Source organism: Oryzias latipes, chromosome 10 (assembly GCF_053564925.1).
Source record: "Oryzias latipes strain Hd-rR chromosome 10, Olatipes_Hd-rR_3.1".
In the NCBI taxonomy this organism is placed as follows: domain Eukaryota; kingdom Metazoa; phylum Chordata; class Actinopteri; order Beloniformes; family Adrianichthyidae; genus Oryzias; species Oryzias latipes.
In genome coordinates, this window is record NC_136246.1 from 3,702,687 (window position 1) to 3,728,502 (window position 25,816).

The following is a 25,816-nucleotide window of genomic DNA, read 5'->3' on the forward strand; positions in this document are numbered from 1 at the left end:
TATAAGTTTGAAATTCTTGTTTGACTGCAGGAGGCAAGAAAACTTTATAAAGCTTTCAATTTGGTAATAGTTGAAATTTAAAATGTATAGTATAGGGGTGTCAGTAAAGTAAAAATCATTTTTACAAAATCCAAGTCAAGCCAAAGTTAATGTCAAACACATTTAATCTCAAAAATGTTTTTTAGAAATACAATAAAGACAGTTTTGACACAGTTGTGACATATTTTACATACATGATCGTATGGTTTAGCAGGAACAAATGCAAGTTAAACAGCACATCAAATCTTGTTAAGTGTGACACTTTAGGTTTAACATTGCTTTAAAACAGGACAATTTACCAAACACTTTTTTCCCCTTTTCACTGTATTTGACATAGTTTTATAAAAGCTTTGACAAAGCAGTGAGCAGGGAGCCAGTCAACACCACGCATGACGCCAAGAAGAAGATGGAACAATTCACAACACCCTGAGGATTTCAAAAACAAATTGAGATCAGTTTAATTCAGCACAAGTCAATTCCAGAGAAAAAGCTTTCATCTGCATTTCACAGACAACATTTGAAGTGATATTAAAATCAGGTTCATTACTGGCTGATGCTCACCTTTATCTCTTTAAATACCAGAGATCCCCAAAGAGCTGCAACCAGACCATAACCCTGCAAAGACAAAAATCTTTCCATTATTGATTTATTACGCGGCCTCATTCTGCAGACTCAGTAAAAACTGAATGAGTCAACATTTGATACACATAACCTTCAGAATGCCCCTGTGAATAGTAAAGCTTTCCAAAAAAAACCCCATCAAGATTGAAATCTAAATATTTTCCCTCTACTACATAAACGCCAAGCTTTTAACTTCGGGGTGGTTGAGTGAGAAAGCCTGTTTCATAGTTAAGCTATGTTCACACCACCCTCTGCAACATGCGTTCACGCGACCACTTCCAAAGTAAAGTCCATGCAAACACGAATGTCTGGCTTCTACATTCAAAACTCCTGGTCGCAACGCAAGTATCAGCAATCGTTTTTGGACTCTGTACAAAACAGGCAGCCATTAAACGCGTTGAAAGTTAAACCAGGTTCAACTTTGCCCAATCAAGGATTGATTTGGTAGTGATGACGAATTTGCCATTTGTGCCTGTAATTATGGAAGAATGTCTGTACAACATGACTTTGCCTGTTGTGCTCCAAGGATACAATTTGTAATTCTTGCCTTGTGTTTGCTTTAAACAATCTTGGTACTTTGAATTCTATGACACCAAAGCCTCGTTTGCACTGAGCAGGCCCGTCTAGAATGGTCCAGGCAGTATACGCGAGCGTTTCTACTCAGAGTTGGACCTTCAAGGGGGGCGTGGTGAAGCCAAAAAGTCATCCAGCAGCTCTCGTTTCAGCTTGCCTTTGGTACTTAGTGTATAAAAAAAAAAGTAATGTTTGACAGAAGATTGCAGGAGATGCCTTCTTGGAGCTTTGTCGTAATGACCTCCAGCCAGTCAACGAGTTTCAACAGTGGCTCCAACCCAACTAGTCAGTTCCAGTTTATGGCCCTACAAAAAAACAAGGCCAAAAAAAATAAAAAACAAACAACATTTTTTAACTAGTATGGTTTGGTCAAGCTTAATGGGTCCATTTTTAATGAATTGTTCAAAATAGCAACTGCTCAGGACCGGACCACTCACTGGAAACAAAGCTCAAGTATTTCATGCATCAGAATAGAGCTGTACAAGAACACCTGGAAGATTCACAAGATTTGCACTGCTTTGATATTTCACGTCAACGCTCTTCCGACTGTGGGTGGCAAACATACACAAGCAAAAAGCAAAAGAAAAGCCCATCCCTGCTTGTCCAGTGTGAACACATGGACTAAATGTGCATTCAAGAACCCGTGTTCAGCAAACTTTAAGGTGCATCAAATGGTCGGTGTGCTTTAAACATCTGCTCCTTAATACAAAAGGTTTGATACATTAATGAGATGTTCTCATCCTTCACAGGCATTAGGCTCTGCTCTACTTACTGCCGTCACAATTGGATATGTAATGACAGGACTCAGATAGTTATTGGCCAGGAACCAGCAATATGTCCCAACCGACCACATCAGTCCAGACAAAAACCCTACAGGAGGAAAAATGACACATTAAGACAGCAGGAATCTGAGGAGCTGGATGCTCTGGGGTACAATCTGCTTTAAAAAAAAAAAAAAATTTCAACCTCTGCATGGACTACCACAGTTTTACCTTTTGGTATATTGAATTAAAGAACTCATTTCACTTCATTAAGGCCTGAGGTCTTCAGGCTGCATGAACCATGACAATGGAATGCCTGGTCTTTAAGGGTCAAAACATTCTAGGTAATGTCCCCATAATAGGTTGTTTTTTAAATAAGGCAAACACCTCTGCTTTTAAATGTCCGGTCATTTCTCCAATAAATCAGACTGACAATTATCTATTGTTCTCTGCTGTACTGAGACTTTAAAGGACCATGTCCTGTGTTTTTGCTTTATGTGCTCTCAGTGAAGGCTTTTTTCCTGCAGGCGTCACACCAATAGCTGAGAGAAACTGGGTGTCAAAGTAAAAGAGCTGGGAGTTTTGATAAAAATGGGGTAGTAGTATGAAAGAGCTTAGCAAATTGAATTAATACACTTAAGATTTGTTTTAAGATAAACTTGTTTAATATACAAAGCCCCAAGTAAAAACAATGTGAAAAATCTATCATATGTAAAAACAAAAGCAAAAACTGTTTAGTAAAAAAAATAAAATCAAGCGCCAACCCTGATAAGTGAGATCCTGTATAATTAAAGTAAGCAGCTGTGTTTAAAAGAACAAACTGATTCAATATATCCTTTAGTTTACCTGGCAGGATGGCTCTGGAATAAACTCTGGGCTTGTTGCTCCTGACAGCACAGTAGATGACAAAGTAGACGGTGCTAGTGAGAAAGATCCCACAGTTCTGGGCGTACACGTAATCCATAGCTGCCAGAAAACAGAAGACAGTTCTTTTAACCAAATAACTCCTCTGCTGCCATTTCCTCCCCAAAACTGCATCACTCAGAGCTGAGGATATGTTTACAATCTGATGACAGCTGATCAACTGTGGTCACAATTTCAAAGCATACCGAAGACGCTGGCTCCATAGTAGACACTGTCTGGGCAGGGAGAGTGGCTCATTATGTAGAGAATGGGGATAAAACAGGAGCCATACAGCAGACCCACCATCACTGCGAGTAGACAGCCCCTGAAGACGGAAAAGGCCTGAAACAAAGCTTGCAGGTCCCTTTGAAGACTTTCAATTTGTATGCAAATTTCAACATTTTCCACAACGCTGATAAACTGATGTGTGAAAGAAAAGTGTCTACACCTTTTCAACTTTCAGTTTATGATATGCATACTTTAATCTGCTTAAGCATCTCAATGATGTCAACCTTTTTGGATTCATGCTTTCAGAGCTGAACTGTGAGGACAGTCATGCTCAATTCTCCAGCTCAGTCCTGATGTTTTCAGACTTTAAACTGAAATGAGCTGGACACTCTGAAAGTGACCTGCTGTGGAACTTCCACTTTTCAGACTTGTCCCTTCTGCTTGGCTGTTAACAGATGTTAATGAGTTGAACTCACATGAATCTCCGACTCCGTGGTCGGAGGGCATCTACCCAGAATTGAGAGGCACGCCTTCCAAAACTCCCAGAGGTGCTTTTCTAAACAAAGTGTGATATTTGCTGAATGACTGAACACAATCAATTAGGTAAAGAAACAGCAAATTGTCATTAAAAAGACAGCATTAAAGCAAGAAATGATACATTTATTGAAGGGGGAGAACTTACTCTGTCAATCAGCAACGGCACGGTTTCCGATTCAGAGGATAGCGCCACATCAGACTTCACAAAGAAGAAAATCATACCACTGGAGAAAGAAGTTGTAGACAATGAAGACTCAAAAGTAACATTTAAAGACATGTCACCATGGTGACACCACTTTACCTGAGCAAGCACAAGCCAGCTCCACAGTAATTCAGAATGGGCCTGGACACTTGCTGAGGAACAATCCAAAACCAGCCAAACCTGTGAAGAAGCCAAGCGATCAGGATTGCAATGAAGTTCACATCATAAGCTTTAAACACTGAATTATATGAAGGAGAAACTTCACTCACCTTGAACTTGTCCAACCCATCAGCAAACTGAAAGATCCCCAGATTAAAATCCCAAGACCAAGGCCGATCGATTTGATGATGGTAACAACTGCAATGTTTCCTGAAGACCAAAGATGGAAGGCAGCACCAGTTTCAAGACGAGCAAAAATACTATACTTTAAAAATAAACCCAACAATTTTCCCACTGTATACCGAGTTTAGCTCTTAAAATACCACACGTGCAATTTTTACTCCCCAACCACCACAAGCACAAACCGTAGATTTCACACCAGGGAGGCAGAAAGCCAAACATTTCAGTAAAATAGCAAATATGCATTAAATTTAAGTAATTATTCTACAAGATAAACTGTAAGGTTCTACATAAACAAGCCTTTGTTAGTTGCATCAAAAGAAACTGATCTTAAACCTAAAATAAATAAAAATAGAAAAAACAAACAATAAAACATTCCAAAAGTGACTGAAACTGGGACAGAATGGTGGAGTTGTCTCAGAGTAGGCAAGTTTCTAATGATGTCAGTCTCTTCTTTCATTAAGGGTCAACAAGCTGTGGGCCCCCAGCACCCCCCCCTACCTGCAGCCATCCCTACCTGTGGCCCAAATCGCTCCTCCCAGCATGGCCAGGGGGTAGAATGTGGGTGAGCTCAGCAACAAGTCCCCCACCTTTGAAACGATCCAAATGGCAGCACAGCTCACCCAGTAGAAGAACATGCCTGAAGAGAAGCGCAGTGGGGGTCATGAGCCGCGTCAGAGCCAACGACGCGGATGTCTGCGTGAGAAGGCCGGAGTCAGTGGCGCTCACCATCCCCGGTCTCTATCCTCTTAATGGGAACCGTGCAGCTCCCAAACAGCAGAACAGCAGCGATGTTGGCACTCAGGCCGTACAGGAAGGTGGAGCTGTTGGAGGACTGGTTGAAGACATTCACACCGTCATTCGGACAGGGTTCCAGTACCCTCTCTTCTCCTATCGAGTCTGCAATGGTAGGGGAGGGGGGGGGGGGGGGTCAGCAGCAAAACAAACTGAAAGCTGGGCGCATTAACACACGCACTTCCTACCTTCAGCGTTGCCGCAGCTCGCCATCAGCGCAACGGCGGCCATTAAAAGCAGAGCGGCGCGCTCGACGAGGGGCATCATTAAAAGCTCTAGTGGTAGTTCCAGTGACAGCACGGGGCCACAAGTTTTAAAAGTGCTGAAGGGCGCGTGTGTCAATGCCGCGAGGCTCACAGGTGCTGCCAATTATCCAATTGCCGAGCCGGAAACGGGGGTGCTGCAGAAAATAAAAGAGCGATAAAATAAAAGAACAAGTCATTTGTTTCATTCATTTCAGAGGAGGCCAGCAGCTGCTCTGAGGAAGTTTGTCTCCCCTGATTCTGTCTGCTCTGTGTTGATCTGCTGTTTTCTGGTCTCTGGCAATCATGTCTGCGCCAATACAGTTCAGTACAATCCATTGTGTCTGAATTGAATACAGGTCCAGTTAGAATAATGTGAATGTTTAATATTTAGGGTCTCCAAACTCATCTTGGTGAGTTCCAGCAGTCATCTTGGCTTTGATAATCTGCTTTAAATCCTGGTCTTTTTTTATGTTTATTGCACAGCACTTTGTAATCTTGAGTTTAAAAAGTTGAATATAAATAAAGTTTTAGTTTATTAGTATCATTCGCTCTAACTTCTTGCTGCTTTTCCGTGTTTTGGAGTTTCTTTCTGGGAAGCACCGTGATCATGTCGCACTTGGTTCATCTCCAGAGTCTCTCCCCCAGCCTGAGTCCAACAGGCTGCGCTCCTCCCCAGTCTGAGCTCAGCAGGGATCATGGCATAGGTTCAGATGGGGAAGCCTCGCTTCTGGCGGTTCTTCCCTTTCCCAAAAGTGTCCAGCTGCTGTCGGAGGGGCTCTCTCTCTAAACGAGGTCTGCTCGTGGGGATCGGATGCGCGCTTTATTGGTTTTTCCTTGTTTCACCGGCGGGACTCTCACAGGAACCCCAGCGGCGCGTAGAACCTGACCGGGACGGGACCAAACACACTCAAGGGGGTTACATCTTAGGCACCGCAGACGTGCACGCGGGCGCGACCTTTGCGGTCCCGACTGGATCAAATGTGGTCTACATAACACTGAAACCGAGGCGCCTAAAGCCGGCTAACATTAGAGGGACAGTGCGGCCAAAACTGCAGAGGAAGGTGTGGAGAGGGAGCACAGCTGGTCCGGCGGCTGCGCACAACAGCCGCGCGCACAGAGGCATAACTCTGCGCGAGCTTACACCCGGAGCGTCTCTCCGGGGAGCAGTTGACATAATCAAGAACTTTAATGGTAACAGAGAGACAGCCAGCGTTAGCACAATTCGGGTTTATGGCCCGCGCGCACCGCCGTGGTTTAGCGCGCAGGACTTGCGGACGATGCGCTTTCTTGCAGATTCTAAAGTTTTGCGCGTCAGAGAAATTCCACGCGGAGATTCTCCGCCACTTCTGATTTTCGAGGGTGACATCAAATACCCCCCAAGCGACCAAACCCCCCGAGACAGAGCGTGTGAGGGGCAGTGTGGACTCATCCGCAGCCCCGTGGACAACACGGAGGTGTTCGCCTTCCACCTGGACAGGGTGCTGGGGCTCAACAGGACCCTGCCCGCCGTCAGCAGGAAGTTTGGCTTCCTCCACGGTAGGTCATAAGGTCATGTCCTTCTGTGAGGGAGGGGATAAACGTGGTTACGTGTCTGCATTGGTATACAGATTTTTATCATCCATCCATCCATCCATCCATCATAAATATAATACAATTTTGGATTTGATTATTGTGCTAGTGTTTTTAACATTTATTGCATAACAATTTAGACACATTGCAGAATAGGTTATTATAAAACTTTGCTGCTTTCTTTTTTGGATTTAGCACCTCTGATTCACAGCCTGATTGAAATCTGTCTCAACTTCATAAAACCAAGTGAATAATTGCCATCATAGGTCTGCATATTAACGCCCATTCTTCTGTTTAAAGTGGCGGCTGGCCTCTTCCCTCTGCTTCTGCTCTTCCTTTCATCAGTGGGTTCTCCATCTATGAAGTGTGCCTGTTTCCATATTCATAAGAACACGGTGAAGATATTTTGCAGATTGATCTTGTCCTTCAGACATGTTGCTAGGTAACACTGACATTTTACATGGAGGACATGACATAAGTGCGATAAAAGCCTTCAAAGCTGTGCTCATGTGTGAATATGATTATGTGACGAAGCTCCTGTCATCATTTTCATGTCCTCAATAACTCAGACTGACAAAATGCCTCTCTTTAGATGATCGACCACGCCCAGTGGTGTTATGGGGCGCATTGATGCACCCAGAAGCTGTGGACCAGGTCACTGTGAGGCTGACGTGGAGGGAGTATCAGAACTCTCTGAAGGAGAAGTGTTGGTCTAAAAATGTCCGCCCAAAATCTAATTCAGCCTGCACCACAATCTATCACCACGAATGGAGCAGACTGGCTCTGTTTGACTTCCTGCTGCAGGTAACAAACATGGCTGTGACCATGGCCTCACTTACACCTCACCCTGCACGCTCACACCCTTTTTCACCTCTCAAGTTTATGTATTGGACCTTCAGAGAAAGTTTGGTGAACAGCTGTTGTTGCACACATGTGACCTGCCTGCCTTCTGACTCGTTTCCTGTGTGAGAGGCCTAAACAACAAAAACAAATGCATGTCTGAAATCTTTCATTCATTACAGTAGAGTAAATCCTGTCTGGGTCATTTCAGATGCTTTTGTTTACTGAACAATACCTCTTTTTTGACTTTCAAAAAGGATCATAAAAAGAAGATTCCCTGTTAGAAATGTAACCTGTTTGCCATAACTCTTGTCAGATCCAGGTTATATGTCCTCTTAAAGCGAAGCATGTTTACCGCCTAAAGGAGACAGATATTCGAAACAAGATTATATTTTCAGTTATATGTTCAGAGGGATGTTGATATGACTGATGGACTAGATTTTGTCAGACATTGCCTTAGGTGCAGCTTCATCCTGACCAGCTCAGCCTGCGGTGTTAGTTAGAAATAACCTCCTTCACCTAATTAGAGTCTTGGAGTGGCATCTGATGTGCGGTACACTCATAGCCTCAAAGTTGTATGAATTTAGATGAAGTTTAAAAATGGTTGAGGCGCAAAGTTGTTACTCTTCTTCGCTGTGACAACTGAATGCCTATTTATCCCTGTGGTGCTCAAACATCTGTTGGAGAAGCTTGCTGAAACGTGTTGGGTTGTATGGATAAAGATTTGTTTTGAATCCACACATCTGAGCCCCGGCTTTTTGGAAACTTGTCTCTTCAGATTCACAGACGTCTGGACCAGAGCTGCTGCGGCTTCAAACCTCGGCAGGACGATGTGTGCATAAATCCCAGCCCCCATGCTGCATGCAGAGACCCAGACAACACAGAACTGGGAAACATCGTCCACAGAAATCATGACCCCCACCATCTGGTGTTCAGCATCAACAAGGGCTGCTTTGATCGCAACGAGGACAACTTGGACTTCAGGCTAATGGAGGGAATCAGAGAGTGAGTGTGGATGAAATCATTCATCTTGCCGGGTTTTTTATTTATGCAGTACAATATTTTTCCATTAGTCCATGAGGCACTTCAGTAATAAGTAATATAAATAATGGGTAGTCTTATAAACTCGTTTAAATAGGAGGGGAGGACCAATCAGGGATGTCCTGATCAGGGATTTCTTGCCTCAATCAGATTCTGAGTGATTTGATTTTAAGAATTCGCCGATACCGAGTCGTGATCCATTACATTTTAAACACATTTAAATATAATTAAATTGTTTTTAAATTGCAATGAAATTTAAATATAATTAACAAATGAACAAATGTAATAAACAGATCCAGGTTTTTCCCTGCTTTTATTTTATGAACCTTCATTTAACACTTAAAAAGAGCACTGCTGTGAAGTAGCTTGAATAATTAAGTAAAAATAGTGTCATTATCAACTAGAAATAATAGTTAACTATTAACTAGTAAAGATAGCTGATAAATATTCTGGTGGGGAAAGTTTGGTGATTGAAGCTTTAGGATCTTTAGAACTATTGAACATTTTTGATCAAATATGATTTAAATCTACATTAAAAATTCTTAAATATTAATGATGATTTCGTTTAAAATCATTGTTGTAAGACTATGATGACAAGTGTTCATGACTAGCTCATATCAATGGAACCATCAGTTTTGGTTGTTTTTTAGACATTATTGAATTGTTTTTTTTCTTTTGGATCACTTCCATCAGCCTGTACTTTGTAGACGGTCCCTTGGCAGTCATCTCTCTACTGTCTCTATGTTTAAGTCTCCAACCATCCATTTTCTTAACTCGCAATATTCAAGTAAGAAAAATGGGTTGGCAGAATGGATTTGATTGCAGCCCTTTTTAATTGTCATTAAAATTGCTACAAACAATCTTTTTCAATTTTAAATACCTTTGTACCTCGTTGTTTGCATTAAGATATATGAATAGTCATTTGCTGTCAGTTTAAAACATTTATTGAAAGATTAATTGAGCCTGAAAGTCCTAATCTGAATCACTTGGTAACTTTAAAGAGCTGGTTTTGTGTGCCTTCTGCTCAAACTAGTGCTGGATCCTGCTAAACATAAAAGCCAATAAAATGTCATGATCCGTTCATGATATGCATATATGGAAATAAATCCACTGCCTTTTATTATACAGTTTGTCCCTGACAGTGAATAAGCTGCAAATGCATCACACTGTGTGATCATGCTATAGTGCATGCAGTGTTTTTTTTTGTTCCTGTTTGCAAACCACACGTTAGAAAAGCACAGGGGTTGTGGTCTATTCTGAGGAATGATGGAATATGACTTTATTTGATGGAGCTATTTTATTTATCATGCTGATTATTTCAGGATTACTAATTTAAGACCCACTCCAATGAAAATGGTGTTTTTGACATGTTCTTCTAGCATTTTTCTTACAACTATAAAACAATTTAAGATTAAAAAATGCATTTCTGAGTATTTTCTTTTTTCAAATCGTGGTGAATCAGGAGCAGACAAAAAAAAAAAAACGCAGTTGGAAAAAGTTTGTTTTAGGGGCACAGCCTCTGGGTGAAGTGTAACCAAAGGAATGATGGGAAATGAGGTCAGGCTTACTGTCCATCAACAGTTCAGCCCACAACTCAGAGAAAATTTTTTAAGAAACTTCTGTGTCTCTGCAGAAACTATGTTCTGTGAAAACGACAGCGTTTTTATTATTTTGGCCAAAACTGAACGCTTCGAAAATAGATCAGAAGATGATCGGAGTGGGACTTTAAGCTTTCTCTCTCCCCCCCTGCCTGATCATTGTGTGTAACAGGTGGCTTGTGTCTGGTGCGATCACACTGATGATTATGTGTCCAATTTACTTCAGGTTGTCTGTTTGGCTGCCTCTGCTTCTTCCTTCTAGGGTGCCACATTGAATCAACTGTCCCTATCTCTATCTTTCCTCTGCTTCTTCGGTGTCACATCAACTTCTTTGTAAATGTCTTCTGTTTCCATGGTTCTCCTTGGTCTTCCTCGTCTTGACCCATCTGGAAGCTTCAACTTTGACAGTTTTTATCTTGTATTCCCTGCAGCTCTTTTTCTTTGCACATGATGAAAAAACCAAGGCTGAATTTGGCTCAGATGAATTGCACATATCCCCCCTTTTTATCGTATGTTGTTTATTCATCCATACCTTTAACTCTGTGCTTTAGTTTGACATCATTTAGAGTCTTAGTCACATGCTACCGTATGAAAGGTTGACTCATATGAATGCTGCAGATTTTTGGGTTGCCCAGCCTGTGGAGGGTTGTAGAAAGGAGGGGCTGCATCTTGAAGGGAGCGCAGGTGTGTCTTCCAGTTCCCCTAAGGTTGGAGAGGCCACCTTAAAGGACTTCATGAAAATGAAACGTGCAATTGTCGGGCATGTGATCAGTGTAAGGATAATTTAAATGACACACTTATGAAGTAGGGGGGATGCTGTTGTATGGTGTCCTTACGCAGCACTAAAGCCATTAGTGAGGCATGTGCACTGGCTCCTGATTGACCACATCTAAATGCATTGCTATCAGGGACAGTAAGATGTCTACACAAACTACATTCTGTCTCATTTTGTCCTTTCTAATAGTCAGGTTGCAAACAATGAGCGCCCCTTTTCCTTGCATAAAAGGGGTCCTTGCGCAGTGGGCAGCATTTGTAGTAGTCAGTATCAGCGTTTGCTTTGATTACTGCTTTGCACACTCTTGGCATTCTCTTGATGAGCTTCTAGAGGTAGTCACCTGGAATGGTCTTCCAACAGTCTTGAAGGAGTTCCCAGAATGCTTAGCACTTGTTGGCCCTTTTGCCTTCACTCTGCGGTCCAGCTCACCCCAAACCATCTGGATTGGGTTCAGGTATAGTAACTGTGGAGGCCAGGTCATCTGGTGCAGCCCCCCATCACTCTCCTTCTTGGTCAAACAGCCCTAATATAGCCTGGAGGTGTGTTTGGGATCATTGTCCTGTCCAGTCTCCTTTGAACAGTTGTTGTAGAGATGTGTCTGCTGCTAGAACTCAGTGTAACATTGACCTGCTCTCTAATCTGAGCTGCTGTTAACCTGCCATTTCTGAGGCTGCTGACTCGGATGAACTTATCCTCTGCAGCAGTGGTGACTCTTGGTCTTCCTTTCCTGGGGGGGTCCGCATGTGAGCCAGTTCCTTTGTAGAGCTTGATGGTTTTTGTGACTACACTTGGGGACACTTTCAAAGTTTTCCCAATTTTTCAGACTGACTGACCTTCATTTCTTCAAGTAATGATGGCCACTCGTTTTTCTGTACTTAGCTGCTTTTTTCTTGCTATAATCCAAATTCTAACAGTCTATTCAGTAGGACTATCAGCTGTGTGTCCACCTGACTTCTGCACAACACAACTGATGGTCCCAACCCCATTTATAAGGCAAGAAATCACACTTATTAAACCTGACAGGGCACACCTGTGAAGTGAAGACCATTTCAGGTGACTACCTCTGGAAGCTCATCAAGAGAATGCCAAGAGTGTACAAAGCAGTAATCAAAGCAAAAGGTGGCTACTATGAAGAACCTACAATATGACATATTTTCAGTTGTTTTATACTTTTTTGTTATGTATATAATTCCACATGTGATAATTCACAGTTTTGATGCCTTTAGTGAGATCTACAATTTTTATATTAATGAAAATAAAGAAAACTCTTTGAATGAGAAGGTGTGTCCAAACTTTTGGTCTATACTGTACTTCCCCCTAACTCACCCTTACGTGTTGCTTACATGTTCACTATATTCTGATGCCCGCAGCATGCCTGTAGAAAAAATGTGAATGAATGTTTTTCACTGTGTTGTCTGCAATCTTAAAATTCTGTGTGGGGCATGTAGATGGCCCGCATAGATTTGTCCAATTTTCACCTGCAGACAGCCCTTGTCCACCCATAGGGGCAGTTCGGACTAAGGCTTTAGTCAGTTATTGGTCCCTTTTTTACATTTTGTGTCAAACCAGATTTAAATAATGCAATGAAAATGCAAAGATTTTTCTTCTGCCTCTTCTTCATTAAAATGAAATGTAATGTCATTTATACAATTCAGAGATCCACAGTATCCTAGTGTGTCAGGTTGCATTTCTCCAGAGTCCACCTTGTTCCATTCTTCTCTTCGCCTATACACTACATTTCTCTGAGGCAGAGCTCCTCTACAGGCTGTAATTACACCCACTCTATATAAAGCACATCTGTAGCTCCCCTGGTCCTCAAATGGAGACAAGCTTCTGCTTTGATGTGTTATATTTGATAAATGATTTCTGCATGTAAGGAACTGATTCACACTGAGAACACTTAGAGCCTGGGTCACTAATAAAGATGGATGTATTGTGTACATGTGCAAGTAAATATTCAGTGCTTTTTGATTAGGATTTGCAAGTGTTCAACGAAGAGCATGTTTGTGGACTGGAAAATAGGTGCAAACTTTAGTACTTAAATAAAGATTAAGCCTGGAAAATGTTTTGCAGATGTTAAATCAATGCAATGGAGAGTAAAGTAGAATGTAATAAGTGGGACGCTGGAGGAACCTGTGAAACAGGCTGAAACCCTCAAAGATAATCTGACATCTATTATGCTCAAGGTGTTCTTTTTTCTCTGTGCCATAAATGCCAGTGAGTGAAACTCAGGCCAGCGCAAGAGGGATCAAAGACAGGCAAGGTTGAGGGTCTTTAATGTTAGCTGCCCCAGAGCACAGCAGGCGGGGGCTGAAGAGGACGGAGAGAACGGGAGAAACGGAGGAGAGAAGCAGGCTTTGCACACAAGGAACACCAAAGATAAACAAATAACATTGACCAAAAAAATGGAGATACTAAATCGAAATTTGCTTTTATTACCATAAAAAGATTTCATAGGAACATTTAACTCCCCAAGAAGCTCAAAGATTGCAAAGCTAGACGTGCAGATTGTCTCACTATTTCTTGACTCTGAGCTTCCACAAGTAATGACGGCAGCAGAAAAACTATGGATCTTTCCAGTTGTTGATAAAAGTTCTTATTCTGATGGGTCACTGATCTAAGTGGTTTCATCAGACTGTTGAAGACACTTGAGTAAGTAGTGAAATGTTTCAAAGAAAAAAGACTTTCAGTCCAAATGTCGTGATTCAATTTCAAGACTGTAACTTTTCTGTGTGTCCTCTCTACAACAATGACCCCTGTCATTTTTGTGTAAAGTCTTGACAGTTTGTCGCTGCCTCCAGATGTGCAGACACATCTGATAAATCTCAGTACATGTGCTATGTTGCTATTTTTTCCTCCCCTACTCCCTGTTTTATGTGCGTTTTGCCAAAAATGCATCAGATAAAAATGTGCAAAAGGGGTTGCTCAATTTTGTTTGTCCATTTAACGGATGCAATTCGATTAATAAAATACGTTTTTTGTGTTTGTGTTATTGTTTGTACAGACTTTTACTCACATCAAACTTTACTAAATCAGCCCGCCCCCCATTTAGGTTACTTAAACTCCTGCTTAACATTTGTTTTGACTTCTTTTTAAGAGTTGCAACATTTTCTGCTTCTGCATTTTCTGTCTCTTTCCTAAAATGTGTATTTTGTTCAGTTCCTCATACTTGCATCCAGTTTTATTGAAGCTTCAGCTCATTTTTTGTCATGACCTGTGTGGGTCAACAGTGCTGAGGTGGGAGGTGTGCTTACTGGTTTCATTGCCAGTGTGTAAAAACCCTCATTGAATATAATAGCTGGCTGACACATGGAGGATCATTTTGCCTTTGTGCTGCATCTTTTACTCGTCCATCTCTGCCATAAATTGCTGTTGTGTGTGAATTTAAAGGTTGTTTTGTGGCAGAAACACAAAAGAGAAAAAACAAATTTATCAGCTGAAATGCCTGCTGTTGGAATGGGTGTGATGGCCTCACCCACCATCTCCACCTGTCCCAAACCTTCGTATGCTGTAACTTAACCCATGATGACTGTTTTTTTTCGTGACCTTTCTTGTGTGTTTGCAGGCTTCCAGAGGAAGTCATGTCTGTGCTGGGCAGCAGAAAGCTGAGGGAGAAACTACTACAATCTCTGTTTCTGGATCAGGCATACTGGGAAAGCCAGGGGGGCCGCCAAGGCATCGACAAGCTGATTGACGTCATTGAGAGACGAGCCAAAGTCCTCCTTTCCTACGCCAACGCCCATGGGATCAATGTCATATCAATGAATGTGTAGTGAGGATTTAAAAGAGGCAAAACATTGGCAGAAGAAAAAAATGGTTAGAATAGTATTTATAATTTTTACGACCTCACAGTTTAATCCGAATGCCCCCTTAGGGTAGAGAGCTGTAATTGCCCCATGACCTCCAGTTTATGCATGCTGAGATCACCTCGGATGAGTTAGATTAGCATCCGATGCCTGATTGCAGAGGAGAAAGGCCAGGACTTCAAATTTACTTCTCAGACAGAATTTGAGAAAAACAACGAAAAGGAAGGTGGCAGAGCTGGATATCTACGCCTTTATGCAGGGAATGCCTGCTGACAGTCCAACCACATGTCTAACAGTTGTAAACAGGACGTCAGTAGGACCCTTTTAAAATTATCAAATCAGCGTATAAAAAGAAAAAAAAATAAGTCTAGGTTAAATGTTTTATTTACATTACAAATCATTTGTTCATACGAAAGCTAAAACACCTGTTTATTAACTAGTTGGTTTTTAATGTTGCCTATTATAATGCAGATTGTTTTCCTCCTCCCAGAATACAGCCCTTCTGACCCACCCTGATTAAAAGTACTGAAGCTAACTGCACTTTAGTATTTCTTCCAATTTGTGTCTGGTAAGAGGTGAGGGCTTCAATACCCAAGAATGGGTAAAAACAACTAAAAGTCAAGCTCTGCAATGGAATAGTTCTGTTAGTGATTATGTTTCTCTGTATCCTTGTTTTTCATTTAAGAAAAGAATTTAAAATCCTTGTTAAGGAGAACTTTAGGAAACTAAACAGTTTCATTTCTTTTTTTTCTTTTTTTTTTTTTTCAGTTTCATTTCTGTGTAGCAGAAAGTCTGGTGTGAGCTGTTCCAAGCAAAACATTCATGAGACGAAAACAAAGCAGCAAAGTTCAGGAAGGTCTGAGCTTCAATTTCCTGCTCTGATTGAAGTGTCACTGAAACTCGTCATGTTTGACCAGTTGATGAGCAAATTTCAACAAAAACGTTGGAAAAAAAACTTTGTAAAATGACCTTTGTTGATCAGTTTAAATGAACAGCATACATATTGACAGGAAGAAGGGGAGGACATAGGAGGCAGGAGAGCTGAACATTATCCAGATCAAGAGCAGGTTTGTCTTCCCAGCCTTCTGTTTTTTGTGATTGTTGTTTCTTTTATTCTTAAATGGGTTTTTGTGTCTAACTTTTTAAAAGCCTGAGTTGTCCTTAAAGCTGCACATTGAGCAACTAAAAGCATCAATAAGCTTTTGGTGTTCATCCTGTAACTTCACTTGGGATATCAGTGTTTCTGTTGGTCCATTTTTTACTGTTTAGTCTGCTGCTGTCTAGTTTCTTGTGATGTAATACTCTAAAAAAAAAAAAGGTAATTGGGCCATTAACTATTATGTTAAGACCTTATGTTAAAATTAGTAATCAAAAAATAATAAAACTTGTGGCTTTAATGCCATTTTTCTGCATTCAGTGCTCATTCCTACATTTATGACACATCCCCTGTTATTGTGGCAGAGAGACTAGAGACACACATATGCTGCACAGATGCTGAAAGAAAAATATCTTCTACATGAATCCAAATGGAGATAAAGTTGAAAAGATTCAGTGTTTTCCACCTCAGCTGAGTCTGCTCTTTCAGGAAGTATGAAGGACGGCATGGAAACAGCCTGAGTCCATGTTTATCAGTGCACTAACGGTCATCAGAAGATGCTCGTCAGGACAGCAAATGAATCGAGCAGGTGGCCACAGCTGGAACTGTTGAGTTTGAACTTGGGTTTGCTTTACATGTGTAAAGTAGGCTCAGTAAAGATGTGTATCATTGTCATTATTAAATGTTCACAGATGCCGGCTTCTATGATCATCTGTTTTATAATCCAAAGACCATTATCACCTTAAAACATGTTTTAGTTAAATATAATAGTCAAATAGAATAGAAGTATATTCTGCCAATTTTGAAAATTTAGATCTTAAAATAAAATCCCCAAAAACCTATTTTGCTGATTTTGTAAAGCTTTGATTAAAGTTTTAAAGCAAGTTTTTCCCTCCAGAAGAATACTTTGTGAATCATATCAAATCAAACTTTATTTATAAAGCACTTTTCATATTAAAGCATAACACAAAGTGATTTACATTAAAAAAAATAACAAATAATATTAAATACAAGCACGAAAATTAAAATAAATAAGCCCAAAAATTAAAAAATATGCCCCACACCTGCTCACAACCCCCCACTCGCTTCACACCACCCTCCTCCTAACAGATGGGGAAAGACAATGGGAAATAGGCTGAGCACGTAAACAAGATGTTGGAAACGCTCATAATTGGACCTCCCTCTCTGTGAACAGCTGCACAGCCCGCCACATCACAGACGGGGACCGCTCCACCACAGCAAGGCGGTGATGCAGGCCCCCATCCAGAGCTGCAGCGGCTGAACAGCAGCTGACCCAGAGGGAGAGGTTCCAGCTGAGGAAGCAGCAAAAAAAAAAAGAAGAGAACGAAAAAGTAAACATTCTGATGAAAGCAATTAATAACAAAAATAAAGCATTAAAAATCTATTGTAAGTTCATAAAGCTAGATAAAATTGAGAAATAAATAAAAGTTGTAAAAATGAGCTAAAAGCAGGTTAAAGAGATGGTCTTGAGCCTTTTCTTAAAGGTATAAATGCTCTCTGCAGCATGGGGGATAAACGTTAGCTTAGAGTCGAAGATAACGCCCAGATTTCTGCTGTTTCTGAATTGCTCAATGAGTCATTAGAACTAGTACTGAGATCTGACCTGAACCCAAGGCACACCTGACATCATTAATGATTTTTAACACAAGGAATGGCACTCCTTGTGGTTAACCCTTGTGCTATCCAAGGCACTTTACCATTGGGAGTGGGGTCATCTAGACCCACTAGACAGTGCGCTGAACCCTTGTTCTTCAATGATTTGTGATCTTCACTGGTGTCCATGGATTACATAAAATCTTTCCACCTTTATCCACCTTTGTCATGGTAGGGAGAACACGTCAATAAGGGAGGAGTCATCCAAGATAGCACAAGGGATAAACAGATGTGTAAACTTTCAGCATTCCCGTCTTTTATGGAATTCATTTCTACATCTTAGAAACATTCAATGCAGCAGATATTTATCGCTTCCAACTGTTTTTCATTTGTTCTTCCTGATGTTCTCAAACCAGTCAAAGAGCCAGAAAACAGCAGCATTCTTCCAGCATCTCAAGAGTTTTCAGTCTCAACTGACGATACGTTTAACGAAAAGTTAATTTTATCCTCTGGTAATCCAACACAGGGTTTTAAATGTACTGGAGCATACTTTCAACCTTCACTGTCATTTCTTATTCTCCTCTTAAAGGGTCAAAAAGCTGCTATCAAAGAGTGTGATGTCATTGTAACCTTTTGCTCATTATTCATCAGTGGATAAACACAAAAAAAAAATTATCTTACCTTTCAGTTTAGAGCAGTTTTTTCCTAAAGGGACAGTTTCTTTTTCCAGTTTTGAAAAAGAAAATCATCAGGGACTTTACATGTCATACATTTATGCTAACCTGCATAATACATTGTCTGTCTTCTTTTACATATCTATTCAATTTAGGTTCAGTACAGTCCTGCTGTTCTGTTACGCTTATATGAATAAATATTTGCGTGTGTGTGTACATAGATACCATAACTGGACCATAACTGAAGTGGCTCTCTGCCTCTCTGAAACAATCCAGCACACTAGCAGGGTGTAAGATGCTGGCAGGTAAAGCATACATGGAGCGCCACAATCAAGTGGCTGGAATAATATACAGGAACATGTGTGCAGAATATGAACTGGAAACCCCAAGGTCAAAATGGGAAACACCTCCAAAGGTGGTAGAGAATGAGAGGGCAAAGATCCTGTGGGACTTCCAGATCCAGACTGATAGGATGGTAATGGAGAACCAACCAGACATTGTAGTGGTGGATAAAGAACAGAGGAAAGCCGTTGTGGTGGATGTGGCAGTGCCAAGCGATGGGAACATAAGGAAGAAGGAACATGAGAAACTGGAGAAATACCAGGGACTCAGAGAAGAACTGGAGAAAGCCTGGAAAGTGAAGGTGACAGTGGTGCCAGTGGTAATTGGAGCACTCGGGGCAGTAACCCCCAAGCTGGAGGAGTGGCTACAACAGATACCTGGAAAGACCTCAGACCTCTCAATCCAGAAAAGCGCAATGCTAGGAACAGCTAAGACACTGCGCAGTACCCTCAAGCTCCCAGGCCTCTGGTAGAGGACCCGAGCTGCTTGGAGGAGAAACCACCCACGGAGGGTGAGAGGGTGGTACGGTATATATATATATATATATATATATATATATATATATATATATTTGCCCTATAAGTGATGTGCAATAGTTTTCAGAAAATGGAGTTGACTGAGCTCTGCTGGTTATTCTTTCCTCTCAGTGTATTCAATGGCGTGTTATTTTAACCCTTTTGCATCCGAAGGCTGCATGCCTTTGTGCGTTTGCGTTAGAAGGCTGCCTCCTGTTCCCAGGCTGCCCATCACACAAGCATATTTATACAAAAGATGATCTCCATGTAAGAAAACAAAAGTAATGGAACAGACAGACACAAAGGGAGGCAGGGGGGGGGCCGACATTCCAGGCTGTTTACTCCGGCACTTAGGTTCAGTCCCACTCAGTGAAATGAGATCACTGGGAGAAGTGTGCAGTTCTGCAGGCCGAGCCCCGCCCTCCAAACTGACAAAAACTGCATGAGCAGCTGCGGCACGCTGAGCCGCATGAAACTAACGGGGTTATGGCTCAATTCAGAAACAATCAGTTAAACTGCAAAAAATAAGAATCACTTTTGTCACAGGTTTTGAACCATTAAGTTTAAAAAGATAAAAATAGATGCCATATAGATGTCATAAAGACATTTATAAAGATATAAAAAATATCGAGAAGAAGAAGCACACATTTTAAAGAAATGCATCCAAGAAGGGAGAACATGCAGGTCAACAAATTGCTTTCATTGCAGTGATGAAAGTTAGAGATTCAGCTTCAGGAGAGAATCGCTCACTAAAGAATAAGAGCGAACATAATGTCGGTCATGTTGAGGCTTGTTTAGTCTGATATTGCTCTTGTTTTTGTTTTACTATTTGCCTTTCTGTCTTCTGTTTATCTCTTAAATCTACATTTTTTTAACCTTTTATTTTTATTCACCTTCCCATCAAAAGAGTTGGAAGAGTCATTATTGGTGAGAGAATGATGTGTTGTCAGATCCCATTCAAACGTTGAAAAGGAGCTTTTTTTTAAATTCCCCAGTCTTTACAGCAGCGCTGACTACGCATTCTCTGTAATTATAGAAGTTGAAGTTATTATTTTGGCGTACATCTGTTTTCTCACACTGTTTGTTATGTTAGTAGCCCGATGCAAATACTCATACTGGATAATAAAAAGAACGATCATGACACAGACAGCAGATGATATTTCCTTTTTTCTTGCTTGTGCTGGTCTCTACTTGATGCAGATCAAATTTCTTTCTAAAGGGTCCAGGCTCTCCCCTCTGTGCCACCATGTTTTGTGTGTGGAGTGGCTTTGCTTGAAACACAGACCAACACATCCACACTTTTTAAGAATCGACTGAGAATTTCTCCAGATGAGTGCACCCACCACTTCTAAACTCCAGCAGTGCATTGCCAGAGTGACTACACTTATTGACCAAATGTAATCATATTGGCAGCAGTATTTTGCCCTGCAATCATGTCTGAGTCTTTACATCACTCTGAAACTGTCACTGTCATGGGTATAATTTACCAGTTGGAGACACTTTCTGTTCAAAGTGCTTGAACTGAATCCCCAGACCTGCTCTTATCTGGAACTATCACATTCAGGCCTTAAGAAAAGAACCATTGATTTGTGTGAACTTTGACAAGAGGACATTCTTCATTGTTGATAACTACTCTAGACACCTGGAGATTCTCATGGTCTGTTATCAGTGATAACAGACCATTGTTTAGCAGGGAGTTCGACTATAAGATGGACTTTAAATCCTCCATCCTCACATCCCACAGGGCAACTGACATGCTGAACAAGCTGTACAGAAGACCCATCATGTACTGAAATGCAAAAATTTGCACCGTTGTTAACCGACTACACTAGACAATCGCACATCCTAATCCACACTAGCAGTTTGGGCTGAAAATTACATAATTTGTTAAGACAGACACACTTTACCACCATCTACAAACATTTCCAACTAAAGGTGGACATACTCCAAACCACTTGGATATCAGGAAAAGTGCACAAAAAAATTTTTAGACAGAGAGATAGTTAATATATAAAAATGGGCACATATGCTAAAACAACAGTTTTGGCTAACTTGTACAGTGACAGATGTATGAAATTAACTGTCCTTTTTTAAAACTAGATACAGCCGGACCAGCAGTCAGAGCTCTGCTCAGATAAGTCTTCTTCAGCTCTCTATAGGGAAGATTTTATTCGAGTCTTCACAAATAAAATATGCTCTACTCTTCTTTACCTTTCAACTAATCCCTTGGCAAATAATTAATTACTATACTTTTTTTTAAATATTCTTTAATATATAAAAAAGACTTTTTATTCAAAATTGTGTCAACAAACCCATTTTTGACCTGTATTACTTAAGCTTTTGAAATTTCTGTAAGTAACTTTTTTTTGACAGTCCACTATGACCCAGGACTGCCAAACACCCACAGGCCCACCTTACTTACTACCTTACCTTACTAAGTTCTTGAGAAATCTGTTGCAAATGATTTGTTTGATCATTTGAACACAGGTAATTTTTACGAGACATTTCAGTCAGAATTTAGAGCATAAGATAGCACTGAATTAACTAACAAAATAACAAAATCTCCTGATTGCTGCCTGGTAAGGTTGTGTCTGTTTTGAGACCACTGACCAGAACATTTTATGACCAAGCGCCAAAGGACTTTGTGCATGGTCCAGTCCTGTTTAGTTGAAACGTTACATGTTTTATTTTTGTTATTATGTGGCAGATGATTCACATCCATTGTTATTCCTGTCACATTCAGCTGTATTTGTCTATTGAACTATGAAATTCATCTAGTTTACAACACTTTAAGCACATCCCGAAGCCATCAAGGTTTTAATGACCTCTACCTCAGGAATTCACTCCTTAGATTTCCAATGCGAAGAATTTCTATGGTCTCCAGTGGTATGTTAAGCATCCCTGAAGTCAATTTTTACTTTGATGTGCTTGGACTAAATTGGATCACAATAATAAATATTGTGACATGGTTTGATGACTTTTGCCTTTTGTGTAGCAGCTTGAGATAACTTTGGTTGTGAACTAGGGCTTTCTTAAAAAAGAAAAAAACATTACATGATATGTAATGTATAAATCATAATGCAGTCCCTAAAGTGTCTTCTTTCATCTCCAAAAGTTTTTTTTTTTTGTATAATTAGTAACACATCTCGTTAGATAGATGACCAAAAAAAGTTCCATATAAAGTTTCATATATTTTCTACTTCAGGGGTTAGATTTCATCAGTACCCTGTCTGCAGACAGAGAACTGAGGAAAATTGGTGACGGTAATATTACTTCATATATGTTGCTCTGCATTGGCTATTTCATTAAAAAAAGGAAATTAAAAATTATTTTACTTACATGACCTCACAGTTCCATGCTTTCTGCAAAATGAGCAACTCTTTTCAATCTGTGGAATTCCAGGCTTCAGAAAGGTCCAAACCAGAATGTGATGCAGCACCTTCAGTCATGAGGCTCCCCTCTTATAAAACCCGTCCCCTTCTTTAAACAAGAAGGTGGACATCATCAAAATCTTTAAGGCTAGACTTCAAACTTTGCTTTTTGATCAAGCCAATAGTTAAGGTTGGCCTGTGTGACCCTGAGCTATCTTTTCTTCTGCTGCTATGGGCCCGAATTGTTGGGGTTTTTCTAGAATAAGCTGTAAATCAACCTCACCAACCTCTAAGTAGATCTTTGCTCTGTGAGCTCCATTCTCATCTTTTCACATCATTTAACATGTAGCCTATGTCGTTGTTTTACAGTTGCTGACCTAACGTTTTTGTGTCCAGATGGCCTATTTTAGCTCAAGGGTTTTTCCAGTTTGAGCCAGTACTCCTCTCCATCTACAATCAAATACTTGCTCAGAGTGAGGGATTGCAACAAAAGGCCTCTGATCTCATCTGTGAGGAATTTTAAGAGGCCCAGTTAGAATACAGTACAAACCATTTGACTTTCTATCTCTACAGCTAGACTTCAATCTTTGCTTTTTGCTACGCGTATGGTTAAGGTTCGCATTGCTGACCCTGGGCCTTTAAGTTTTCTGCCGTAAAGGCCTAGTTTGCTGGAAGGGAGGGATTTAGTGGGCTCTCTGTAAAATAATTCAGGGGGATGGGCTGATGGACAGCACATCAAAATGTATTGGCAGCACACAATATGTTTTTGTTTTTAATTCTGATTAAATGTTACACAATTCTGGCTATGTTATACACAATTTTTCCCTCACAAATCCCACATCTGAAACTTGAGAAATACCATGAGGTCATAGAATAGAGAAGTCCAGCATTCTATTAAAACTTAGCTGTCCAGTTTTGTGGGGAGAAAGACCATAAAAAAAACATGTAAAAAATGTTGATTGGAAGGTTAAGGTTCTTTCAGGAGCAATACTCACGTCATGGCCACAGAGCAGAGGTTAGAAAAAAAAACCAAAGAGGAAGTCAAACCCCAGCCAGCATTACAATGTGGGCTGTGTATGATTTCATTCTGGGTGTAAAGGATGGGTACCAGGTGTGTTTGTCTCTTCCGTGTGAATCCCCACATAGGGCAGCCTGTCACTGAGGTGGTGTCCTGCTGTGCAGATTGCATTTGCCTATTTAGGCATTAAACCTGTGATTATTCCTAATGGGTAAGTTATTTTGATTCAACCACTGGCTGATGCAGCTCAAACAGCTGGTTAAAGTTTATATAACTCAGAATATTTAAATGAGCCTGTATAGTTTATAGGTTAAAATGGATCCAAGCTTGGCTTTTTGAGTACGTTTCAACACAGGGATTTTCAACAAAGTTTGGGGTTCACAGCAGATGTAAGTGACACATGTATGCACAAACCATGCTAAGAGCTTTTCCATAGGATCCCATCGTCAGTTTCCCCCACACTCGTCTTAACCCCCCTCATAACCTCCTTTACGACATCCCAGAATCTCATCATTGGTCTTTCTCTTTCACCTCTTTCTATAATTTCTAAAACCAGAAACACAATGCATTCAATTAAAGTGCAAAATAGTTATTTTTGTTTTTTGCTTTCTGATCAGACTACTCCTTGTTTTTACTGTTAATAGTGATACAGTATTAGTTTTTCTAAGACTTCTCGAAATGTCTCCAACTGATCCAAAATGTACAATTGAGCAAAGTTGGAAGACAAAATCCTATTTTACCGATCTACTTTATTCTACATGGCTGTCTTTGAAACACAGAGTTGATTGTATTATCCCATAGCTGAAAAAAAAGCATCTAAAACGGTCATGTGTCAAGCCTGGACATTAATTTAAGATTACTAGACTTTAACCATGTCTCAGACTACTAGCAGAGCACTTCTAGTTCCATTTCAGAACAAATTGTTTTTAGAGTTTTTGAAATGAGAATGAGCAACAGTAACTTCAGTGATTGAGCTCTTCTCTTATGAAACCAGTTTGTTGCTTCAGTTCAGAATGCAGACGTCATCACTGTCTTCAAGGCTAGACTTCAAACTTTGCTTTTTGATAAAGGTGATAAGTAAGCATTGCCTGAGTGACCCTGAGCCTTTAATGAAGTTTCTGTATACTTAGATTTCTATAGGCTGCTTTAGAATGAACTCACTTTCCTCATGATGGACTTTTCTTTTATCTAATATCATTCTGATGCAAAATCGAAAATAGCATTTTTTTGCAGTCAGTAGCCCAGTGTTTACTTTTTGATTCTTTTTGGTCCTGTCATGTAAGATAACTGATCCCACGACATTTTGTGTTCTAGAGGTTTCCTATTATTACAGGAAGGTGTTGTTGCTTGCTTTGTGCATGGGGGGCATATTACAGAAGAAATCCTTAGGTCACTCACAGAGGCTATTATGAAATTCCATTGTTAGCAGTTTATCCTTTTTCAACATTTAAGTAATTTTACTTGGTTAAATGTCTGACTTGCATTGTGCTTTTGATGATTGCATGTTCCTTTTTTATTTTTTCAAGGATTTCTTTTTGTTATTTTCAAGAAATGCTGAAGGAGTGTCATGGTTTGAGTTTGTTGTCTTGTTTTTCGTCCTTGTTCTGTCTTGTTTGTTTCTGTTTCCTGTTTTATTTTGAAAGGTTTCCTGTCTTGTCTTGTTTCTTGAGTTTTACTTCCTTTGGTCCCCATCTGCCCTGATCGTGTTCACCTGTGTCTTGTCTGCCCTGCTTGTATATAAGTCTTGTCTCTGCCTTCCTCCTGTGCTGGTCCATTAGCCTTTGTCTCGGTGTTCACGTCTTCATGCCATGTTCCTTGTTTCATGCCACGCCACAGTGAGTTTTGTTTGGTTTTTGTCATCCTGCTCTGCAGCGCCTTTTGTTTGTTGGTCATTAAACCCTTTAGTCCTGAACCCGTTGGCCTCCCGTCTCTGCATCTGGGTCCTACCGGCTCTCTAGCCACCCCACACCGTGACAAGGAGACAGTAATGAATGTGTGTAAGTAAGGAATCAGTGATACCTTACTTTTAATTTCCTTTTGAACATGATTCTTTTGCACTACTTAAAAAAAAAAACAGCATTTACCTTTCTCTATCTTTATATTTATCATTAACTATGTTTACATTTATTTTCATCTATCCTTTAAACATGCTTATTCCTGCTTGGGTTCACATGGACGCTTGGGTTCACATGGACGCTGGAGCCTATCTGCTGTTAAGCGTTGGTGGGGTACACCTTGGACATTTTGCTAGTTCATTGCAGGGCCACAAACAACCACACACACTCATTCACACATATAGGACAATTTTAGAACA

At 40.5% G+C, this 25,816-nt stretch overlaps 2 protein-coding genes across 2 annotated transcripts; one reads left to right on the forward strand and one right to left on the reverse strand.

Moving 5' to 3' along the window:
• Window positions 1-146: 146 nt before the first annotated feature.
• Window positions 147-23,023, reverse strand: tmem144b (transmembrane protein 144b). Its single transcript, XM_004086472.3, has 13 exons — window positions 22,453-23,023; window positions 5,187-5,398; window positions 4,933-5,103; window positions 4,721-4,843; window positions 4,134-4,233; window positions 3,964-4,044; window positions 3,808-3,886; window positions 3,602-3,681; window positions 3,104-3,222; window positions 2,841-2,960; window positions 2,006-2,103; window positions 601-654; window positions 147-465 (listed from the first exon to the last, which is right to left on the reverse strand). Exons 2-13 carry the CDS (start codon window positions 5,263-5,265, stop codon window positions 379-381), a joined length of 1,191 nt encoding a protein of 396 aa, XP_004086520.1. The 5' UTR covers window positions 5,266-5,398; window positions 22,453-23,023; the 3' UTR covers window positions 147-378.
• On the forward strand, window positions 5,810-15,561 carry gask1b (golgi associated kinase 1B). Its single transcript, XM_004086473.4, has 4 exons — window positions 5,810-6,779; window positions 7,405-7,616; window positions 8,431-8,657; window positions 14,632-15,561. Exons 1-4 carry the CDS (start codon window positions 5,954-5,956, stop codon window positions 14,837-14,839), a joined length of 1,473 nt encoding a protein of 490 aa, XP_004086521.1. The 5' UTR covers window positions 5,810-5,953; the 3' UTR covers window positions 14,840-15,561.
• Window positions 23,024-25,816: the final 2,793 nt, after the last annotated feature.

Excerpts from the sequence above, each read along its gene's own strand:
- tmem144b (XM_004086472.3), bottom strand. The coding sequence starts at position 5,265 with ATGATGCCCCTCGTCGAGCGCGCCGCTCTGCTTTTAATGGCCGCCGTT. Across the intron at positions 4,234-4,720 it reads AGGAGCGATTTGGGCCACAG|GAAACATTGCAGTTGTTACC; the intron begins GTAGGGATGGCT and ends TTTGGTCTTCAG. Across the intron at positions 3,223-3,601 it reads CCACGGAGTCGGAGATTCAT|GGGCTGTCTACTCGCAGTGA; the intron begins GTGAGTTCAACT and ends TTCCGTCTTCAG.
- gask1b (XM_004086473.4), top strand. The coding sequence starts at position 5,954 with ATGGGGAAGCCTCGCTTCTGGCGGTTCTTCCCTTTCCCAAAAGTGTCC. Across the intron at positions 6,780-7,404 it reads GAAGTTTGGCTTCCTCCACG|ATGATCGACCACGCCCAGTG; the intron begins GTAGGTCATAAG and ends GCCTCTCTTTAG. Across the intron at positions 7,617-8,430 it reads TGTTTGACTTCCTGCTGCAG|ATTCACAGACGTCTGGACCA; the intron begins GTAACAAACATG and ends TTGTCTCTTCAG.